Source organism: Chaetura pelagica, unplaced genomic scaffold, assembly GCF_000747805.2.
Source record: "Chaetura pelagica isolate M959 unplaced genomic scaffold, ChaPel_1.0 scaffold546, whole genome shotgun sequence".
Lineage (NCBI taxonomy): Eukaryota > Metazoa > Chordata > Aves > Apodiformes > Apodidae > Chaetura > Chaetura pelagica.
The window spans coordinates 549,772-559,379 of NW_009953798.1; the positions used below are offsets into that span (position 1 = coordinate 549,772).

General features: G+C 38.3%; 1 protein-coding gene across 1 annotated transcript in view; it reads left to right on the plus strand.

The window, feature by feature from the left end:
• Window positions 1–9,608, plus strand: part of LOC104391822 (chromosome unknown open reading frame, human C5orf34) — a 15,717-nt gene that overhangs the window by 5,130 nt on the left and 979 nt on the right. Inside the window, exons 5-13 of the mRNA XM_010001164.1 lie at window positions 11–344; window positions 1,061–1,156; window positions 2,432–2,555; window positions 3,439–3,530; window positions 3,750–3,819; window positions 4,122–4,292; window positions 5,274–5,362; window positions 7,234–7,326; window positions 8,113–8,170. Coding sequence (XP_009999466.1) covers window positions 11–344; window positions 1,061–1,156; window positions 2,432–2,555; window positions 3,439–3,530; window positions 3,750–3,819; window positions 4,122–4,292; window positions 5,274–5,362; window positions 7,234–7,326; window positions 8,113–8,170 — 1,127 coding nt within the window. The remainder of the gene's footprint in view (window positions 1–10; window positions 345–1,060; window positions 1,157–2,431; window positions 2,556–3,438; window positions 3,531–3,749; window positions 3,820–4,121; window positions 4,293–5,273; window positions 5,363–7,233; window positions 7,327–8,112; window positions 8,171–9,608) is intronic.

A 9,608-nucleotide genomic window follows, 5' to 3' on the forward strand; every position in this document is an offset into this window, starting at 1 on the left:
GAATTCACAGTGGAGTTCTTATGCAAAGTCAGCCAGTCATCTGCAGGATCCTTAAGCTCCTCTCAAAAGAACAGCTGTCAAACCGGAGATCAGTATGGAAAATTAAGTAGAAGTCCTGTTGCAGAAATGTCATCAAAAGAAATCAGAATAGAGAATAAGAAGAATGAACATGGTTGTGCTGAAGCTAAATACAGAGAACCAACAAAACCGAAGGACCCAAAGGACAGAGATGGAGGCCCTTTGTTCTACACAAATTGTTCTTCTGAATACACATGGGTCACCCAGCGTTGGTCTGTTTCCTCCTACCCAGACGAATGGAAATACCCTTTGTCGTTGGCACTAATGTGCTGTAGCCTATATACTGCTAAGGATCTAATGAAGACATGTGAGAACAACAGCCATGCAGCTTCTGTAGAACCTGATGTTTTACTAGACTCAGAGCATAAAGCAGTTTCTCATTTACCTACAGCTTTGCCACTCAGCTGCAGAGCCCCACATTTACACAGGTAATTTAACATACATTTTACAATTCTGGAATTTGGAACTTCAACCTCTAGTAAAAAAAATAACTTAATTGTAGCTATAAAAAATTTTTTTAATCCTGTCATATTCTGTTTCTTAGGAAAATTTGTGAAACCAACATTCTGTATTCTCTTATAATAAATATGTAGCCATTAGTAAAGAGAGAAATAAGTTTTATTTTCTGACATGCTGTGTAAATATGTAAATGAAAAAAAAATACTGAAAAAAAATCCCACAGGTTTGTGGTTGGATTGTTGGGGTGTTTTAATTTTTAAAAGATAATACTTCTGAGGTGGGCCAGTGGTGTATGTTCTCTGTCAGTACCACCAAAAACGATTTAAAAAAAACTTTGCAGGTTTGATAAAACAAATATGGTAACTGATGTGGATAACTAAGAAGTCAGAAGACTGAAAATATGTGGCCTCTTTTCCTTTGAGTAGATATCTGTTCATCTGGTCTGGGTACAGAAATGATTACCAGCACACCCAAAAAAATCCCAGCTTTTGGACTTACTGAAGCTTTAATTATATTTTAACAGGTGGACTTTCTGTGACTTCTTTGAGAATGAAGATACTGAGAAGTATTCATGCCCCCAGCTAATTAAAATTGTATGGTGCCAGGGTGTTTTTTATAGGTATGTAAGGAGATCATGCATTTCATCTTTGGAAGACTTCACTTGTATGGGAATTGAAGCTGTAAGATGAACTGTCCTACTTTTTCTCACTCTTTGAGGAGTTGTACACAGTCTTCATGTAAGAGTCTGTTCATTTCTGCTGTTTGTTCATTGGACTTCAAAATTTCTAGTACAGCTTATTTTCAGGTCTGGAAATGGGTATGTCTGAAGGAAAAAATCTGAAATCTAGGGTAAGTGTTTTGAAGAAGTGGACTGATGCCTGATCTATTAAGGGTTTACTAACTGTAGCTCCCAGAGACTTCACTGGTAATTATGGTGCTTTGTTTCTTTGAAAATTACATTGCTTCTTTTGATGTTGGAGATTTCATGCATTAGAAATGACTGTCTTGGTGACCTATATAATTCACATGATGCAGGCAGCTCAACTGGATTTTCATGGCAAATCACCTTGTCCATACAGTTTTTTAAGAAGACTTTTTTTTAAAAACTGCCCTTTAAAATCTGTTAGAGGAACTTTGAAAGTGCTACAATTTCTATCCACATCTGAAAGTCTTTGATAAAAGTATAATCAGTCTTCAAAGCTTTAATCTTTCCACCCAGCATTCTTCCTTTTCCTCTGTGTAATTCCTAAATTTGCATCTCATCTTAACATATTTAGCAGCTCTTCAGTACTGTACTTCATTTCTCTGGAAGTATGGTAAGTGAACATACTTAGCCTTTCAAGTTCCTTACCAAAATCGAGTCATCTAACCACAGAGTTGCAGATTGGGTCATTTAATGGGCCTTTGGCTCTAAGGTATCATAGGCTTACAAGTAAAAGAACACTGATCTTAGTGAAAAACATACAGCTGCAGTTGAAATTAAGACTTCTGTGTTTTTCAGGAAATGTTCAGTCTGACCATTCTCTGTGTACATACATAGACCACTAAGAAAACTGGATTTTTCTCTTCAGAGTCATTATACAGTTTGTGGCTGGTGGGATGGGGTTTAATCAGCTTTTCCAAGATGTTTACCTCAACACAGAAAAGTTTTCCTTAGCTTCTTTAAACACAAACACCCTGGCCACCACCCCCCATGCACACATGCAAACAAAGCCAGGTACTGCTAATCTCTGATGAAGAAAGCTCTGCTGGTTGTGAAACAGTAGAAAGTTTTTCATGTGAGAGTTTTGTTGAAAATGTGTTTCTGCTTAGTGCTTTCATCAAGTTAACCAACCAGTTTTGCTTGTTTGGTTACACAGCATTTTAAATAATAAAATTTTGTTATCTCTCTTAGATTTATCCATGGTCAGACAAACATCACAGAAATTTATCCTGGAGATGACACATTTTTCAAGTCAGAGGGAGCATTTTTGGGGAACTATTTCATGCATTATGCAATCCAAAAAGGATCAAAAAAGGTATAAACCTATTTTTAAATATGTCCCAAATTCCTTCAAGTTGGCAGTTTTCTGAGTTTTAAGACATTGAGGTATGCAGTCTGTAGTCATCATAGAATCACAGAATCCTACATTATCCCTACATTGGTAATTCCTATAATGACTGAATCAAGCAATCATTCAAAAAACAGTATTCCCTCTGTTTCAGAATGCATTCTTCTAAATTATATATATAGTAAGAAAAATCTTATTCCTTGTAACATTTATTTTGTAAGCTCAAGTATGTATTGCTGTAAGATTCCACAATAACCATTTCTGACTAATTTAGAAGAGAAGTCTCATCTTTAATATATTGATTAGAGTTTAGTCTTCATGTATTTGGAAGTGTTTTGTTTTTCACTGTATGGAGACAGAACATAGAAGATGCAGGTTCTTTTTAGGCTTTGCCATTAACTACTTGTTCAGTGCTAGAGAAGTGGTTTTGCCTCTGTGTCTGCCTGTTCTTAAGTTTCCCCAGAGCAGAGATCCTCTCAAGTGCTTATGTGGTGCTTGGTATTTTTAAAGCAGAATAAAAGGCCTTCTTTGTGCTCTTCAAACCTAGTCTTTAACTTGTAGTCAAATGTAGTCACTCTGTAATGAATTATGTTCTACTCTCTGGTAAGGGAACTTTTTGGTCCATACTGAATGCATGGAAGTGGTGAAAGTTTCTTCCCACTGAAGTAAGCTTGAAGGATACAGTTGCATTTTTTCATTTTTCATGGAGGTATTTATCTGTTTTCTGGGATGGATTTAAATGTGACTTTAGTTGCTTTCTGGGAGGTCAAATTTTTTCTATCTTGCAAAGTCTTTAACGTTTTCATGCTACAGAACCTGTAATTCATCTCCTTTCTGCTCTTCCCTGCAGAAGGAAGAAAAGATGTATTCGGTGAACAGCCTACCTCCTGATGTGCCAGGAAATCCATACTCTGTATCCTCCATTATTATTCAGGCAACCAAGTAACTTTACTTTTTTGGTGTTTCATCAATTCCTCTGACTTTGAAAGGACACTAGTTAAGAATACACATAATAGTTATTTTGACACTACATATAAAAATTAAAGGAATTTATATTAGCATTGAGGACATCCATAGACTTAAAGAACAAAGGTTGCAACTGTTTAGAAGACACAGTAATTATGAAATGCTTAATACGTTATTTGGGTTTTTTCTCCTCAGAATACTTCAGTACTGTTACAAGACTAAACTATCATTAACTCATAACTACCAACTCTGCTGTTGGAAAATGGTATGTAACTGAAGATTGATAAATATTTCAGTGTTACAGGGGTGATTATATGGGCTATGGGGAATAGGATGTAATCTAGAGGGAAGAATGATCAGTGTACACTATTAAAAAAGATCACAAGGTATGTATTGAGAACATTGAATGTAAAGATAAATTTGTGAAGCAGAAACCAACTGCGTGACAAAGAGAACTCATTGTGGTCTGGAAAAAAATAAATTAACTGAAAATCTGAGAGAAATACAAACAGCTGTAATGATGTGAGTAACCTTTCCTTAAGTTTTGGTGTATTTATTTGGTTCTAGGTACCTGAGACAGATGGACGAGAAATGTTGCCAGTTGTGCTGCATGAAAAGGTTATTCCCAGCCAAGGGAGACTCGTTGTGTACTCGGATCATAAAATCCTTGCTGTTTTTTGGGATGGGACAACCTTGAATATGGTCTGGGATTTCAACTCTTCCTGCAGTGAGATCCAGGTAACTCATTAGTTAGAGGGATAAATATTCTTAAAACTCTTAATGAAAAAGTGTTACTAGGAAACTAATAAGAAAATGAAACGTTTTGATGCCTATGACATACAAACATTTGAAAGATTAGTAACTCTCAGCAGTTTGCAGCTGTGGCTTACTCTTGAGCCTGTATAATAATCTAAATGAAAAAAGGAACTCTCCACAAAGGCTACCATAAACTTATTTCCAGTATTTCAACCAGAAATAAGGAGGAAACATATTCTGGTGCAGAACCAGTGTCTAAAGAGGCAGATGAAACTATCCTTTTGAGAAGTCACTCACACTGTCAGAGAAGGGAGCATTTGCGTTTTATTTCAAATTACCTAAAATTGATTGAATGGAAAGTGAAAAACTAATCAGAAAAGTAACCTTGCATATATGGGATTTGATATACATTTTTAAATCTACTGAATATAGAAGTCAAAATATTAAGTTAATTTTTGCAAACTGACATTACTGAGGAAACTACACGAGTCTGGGATTCAAGGTTCATTGTTGAGACTTTTGACTTCTGTGTCTTTACTTATTACAAGACATAAAAAAGATGTTAAAATGTCTGAGGATATTATTACAAACCCTATTAAATACCATACTCAGTGTGTGTAACTTCTGATGGGACCTAGCTCAAATCTGTATATTCAGTGGTGATTAAAAGGGGGAGGAACTGAAAATTGAACAGATCTGGAACATTTCTAAACGCTTTTAGAAATAATTTATTCGTGAGTAGCACAGAACAAGTGTTGGGGCTGTGCCAGGTGCTGCTTCCCCTCCTCCGCCCCTCCCCATTTGTCTCATCAGACTACACCAAATTCTGCACTGAGCAAAACACAAACTTGTGTTTAAACTGAAATGTTTATAGATACTTTATTCTTAAGTTGGCATTATTATACTTGCCTGTTTTCTCTTCCAACTGCAGCAAAAAATTAATACTTTTTTTTTTTTTCTGAGGTAAATGAAGGTGTAGGTTGGTGTAAGTTAACTACTCCTGATGGTGTACAGCAGCTAATACAACTAAGTCATCCTGGAATCTATGAGAGGTATAAGTAATTTAAACAATTTAATTATAAAAGAATTACGTACAAATCCTTTTATGTGAAGAAATTATATTTACTGAAAATATACTGGGGAGAGCAACTGACGTCATCTGCCTGGATTTCTGCAAGGTGTTTGACACTGTCCCACATAACTGGGACAAACTGACCTGGTCAACTGTCCTGGTCTCCAAACTGACAAGACATAGATTTGACAGATGGACCACTCGGTGGATAAGAGATTGGCTGGATGGCCACACCCAGAGACACCTGTGGTCAATGGCTCAGTGTCCAAATGGAGGCAGGTGACGAGTGCTGTTCCTCAGGGGTCAGTATTGGGACCAGTTCAACCTCTTTGTTGGAGACATGGACAGAGGGATTGAGTGTATCCTCAGCAAGTTTGCTGACATTAGCAGGCTGTGTGGTGTGGTTGACACCTCAGAGGGAAGGGATGCCTTCCAGAGGGACCTTGACAGGCTGGAGAGGTGGGCCAGTGCCAGCACCATGAAGTTCAACAAGGCCAAGTGCGAAGTCCTGCACTTGGGTCAGTGCAACCCTAGGCACAAATACAGGCTGGGGGGAGAATGGCTGGAGAGCAGCCCTGAGGAAAAGGACTTGGGGGTGGTAGTGGATGAGAAGCTGGACATGAGCCACCAGGGTGTGCTGGAGCCCAGAGAGCCAAACACATCCTGGGCTGCATCAAAAGAAGTGTGGCCAGCAGGGCCAGGGAGTTGATTCTGCCCCTCTGCTCTGCTCTGCTGAGACCCCACCTGGAGTGCTGTGATGCCCTCAGCACAAGAAGGATACAGACCTGTTGGAGAGGGTCCAGAGAAGGGCCACCAAGATGATCAAAGGGCTGGAGCAGCTCTGCTGTGAAGACAGACTGAGAGAGTTGGTGCTGTTCAGCCCAGAGAAGAGAAGGCTCCAGGGAGGCCTTATAGCACCTTCCAGTACTTGAAAGGGGCTACAGGAAAGCTGGGCAGGGGCTTTTCATCAGAGATGGTGGTAATGGGGTAATGGTTTTAAACTGAGAGAGAGGAGATCTAGGTTAGATATTAGGAAGAAATTCTTCATTGTAAGGGTGGTGAGGAACTGGAATGGGTTGCCCGGGGACGTTGCTGATGCCCCATCCCTGGAGGTTTTTATGACCGGGTTGGACGAGGTTTTGTGCAACCTGATCTAGTGGTAGCATTCCCTGCTCATGGCAGGAGGGTTGGAACTGGATGATCCTTGAGGTCCCTTCCAACCTTAATGATTCTGTGATTCTAGGTGTGGAATGAAACACGTAGTGATAAAAGCTCTATCTTATATCTGGCAGAGATTTAGGACCAGTATGACTCAGGACCACTGCATACTGTCGTTCCTTTATAAGTGTTACAGCAATGTCTGGTTTAAAAAATAACTAGAGCTGCAACCTGGAACTTACATCAGTAGATAATAAAAAATAAAATCTTTGTCCTATATACAGCTGGTACATAGAACTGGATAGCACTGTATCCAGTTTTTGCTTTATTACAGATGTTGACCTCTGCCTGCATATCACTTTTTTGTAATCTGCTTGCTCTCATTACAACCTTGTTATGGCAATCATCAGAAGCTTACTGTACTTAGAAAAATTAACATTTGTACACTGTTCATTACCAATCATACAGCTGTTACAATTTTCTTTTAACTGCACAGTTTTAAATATTAAGGAGATTCTAGGAAAAAAAGTAGGAATCAAAAAAATGGCAAGAAGACCTAAAGTAAAAGCCAGATTTTTAAATCAGTGGTTGTACTTTCAGATCCAGCTGTATTGCTTAATGCCTCCAGTCTTTTCCTCGAATTAATACAGTTTTTATCTCACATAAGTAACTGACTTTTTGCGCCTTTTATAGGTACATCAGAACAGCAATAGAATGGTGCAGAAGTTTGAATGAAAGGAAGGCGATTACTGAATATTCTGCACACTCCGTAACTGAAGAGAAATGGTACTATTCTGTATCCTAAATAATTGACTACAAATAATGTCGAAAATAAAACTCAAAAGGAGTCAGAAACTCAAGTCAAAACGTGAAACTCAAACTATACATTCTGAATTTTGTAGACTGCATTTCCCAAGGGTCAAAAATGAGAATTTTAGGTCAATGTATTTTGTATGGTTTCATACTTTTCTTGCACTATTTAAACTGTTAGGTAAGCCGAGTTCTAGGTGCAGCTTATTTCAGTGTGCTTCTGCCTGCCTTACTTAAAAATCAGAATTACCGTGACTTTCCCAAAGGAGGATTAATGTTTTAGAGGTGATATCTTCCAAGGTGAAGAAGGCAATACTAGACTAAGAAAGGCATCTTTTACCAGAACACCAGGCAGTTCGAAACAGTACTTTGAACTGTTTAAATGACAATTGTATCTCTTCCTGACACTATATACAAACATATTTATGTGTTAAAAATGTGTTAATTGAAATTGATTACACTTGTACTTTTTAGTCAAATTATAGCAGATGCAATAGCTGATGAAACAAAAACTGTAGAATATTTATACACACAGCAAAGAGACTGTTCTTGGAGCAGAGCTCTAAGCATTTTTGGAAATTAAAATGACTGACAAACAGCAGCCATTGAAAGCAGGCATGAAAGACAAAAATAAAGCTTTTTTTTCACTTGGATTTCGCTCATCTAATTTTCAGTATTGCTGCAAACTATTAAAAATTAAAATGAAGTAGAAAATATATTTGAGAACCTAACTAATGTAATAATCTTTATTTTCTTGGGCAGGTCTGCTGATACTGAGCTCAAAAAAATACAGAGATTTAACTGTATCCTTTTTAAAGCTGTAAAGACTTTACACTTATGTTCTGTTGTTCATCTGCATATTCAAATATGTGTTGAGTGCTTTCTGTCCTGTTCTCACATTCTTTTATAGTCTTACCCACTTCTTAAAATTGTATTTTTTAAGCCATTTTCTGTCTTCTTAATTATAATTTTATCATTTTATCTCGTCCAACTTATGCATCACAGCACCAGCAACAAAAACAGTGGCAGAGTACATAACTGAAGCAATTTTTAAATAACCAAAAAAGAAATCAGTTTAATGTGTATTGAATTAGTTTTGGTGACACTCATCTGCTGATCTGTTCTTGAAAGAGGGATGGTGCAGTTGCCTGTGAGTGTGTTGCAGTACAGCACCTTTCCGTTCTATCAGCTACCTAGGTATTGTTGAATTATGTTCAGCCAGCTTAAAAATGTGTTCTGTGCTGCCTGAGCTGTAATTGTCTTTAAGCCACTGTTTCGTTTTATAAAGTATGAAAAGTGCGTGCTGTTAACTGCAATGTGACATCGGATAGTTTCCTTTTTAAAGTAACTTTTGGATAAATTGAAGTCTTAATTAAAGTTAAATCTAGACGCTTTGTGTAATATACCCTTATTTTTTAAGAGTGCTTTATGTAATTGACATAATATGAAATGTGAGACTGTAATGCAGAATGATGAATGCAAATACAAAGAGGTACTTTCGCATTAGGAGCAGGAGTTTAGTAGTTTTTTCTTAACAAAGTAACGCTAAGTTTTACTGGATAATAGCAATGTTCTGGAGAGGACGTCGGCTACAAAAACGAATCCATCTGGTGCTGCTGCTAGAAAAACAGAAAGCGGGAGTGGGCCAGAAGAAATAGGTGAAGGGCACGTCTTGGAGGCTTTGGAAAAAACTTCTAAAGCGATTCAGGATATTGAGTCTCTGCTTGCAGGTTCTGGGAAGTGAAGCCTCGTAGCCTGTGAGGACTGTGTGTTCTGTGTCTTGGCAGGAGCTATCCCAGCTGTGTCTGGAGGAGGGTTGAGGTGCAACAGGTGAAAGTTGGGAGGCAGTGAGAAATTGCCATTGTCAGTCGCTAGCGAATACTGCAGCTGCTTATTGTGGAGAGGCACAAATAGCCGGTGAAGTAACAGAGCACAGCTGTATAAATGTATCGGGACTGACTGGACAGTGCTGCTTTCGCATGGATAAATATCAGTTTAGTTTAGTTTTATGGAGGGTTGTGCAAGCCACGTAAGTTACCTGCCCAAGGGACGAGGGCAAGCAGGGCTTCTGAGCTGTGAAAACGTGCTTTTATTCAGCAACTTACACTGAGTAGTCCAGTCTCGAATAAAAAGCCTACCAAAAGCTTTGTGCTCCACTTGTGGGGTTTTTTTTTTGTCGTCAATAAACACTTAAAGCATCCCCAGCCCTTCATCCCCGGCTTCCCTTGCAGCGCCGCGTCCGCTCCCCCCGCCTTTAG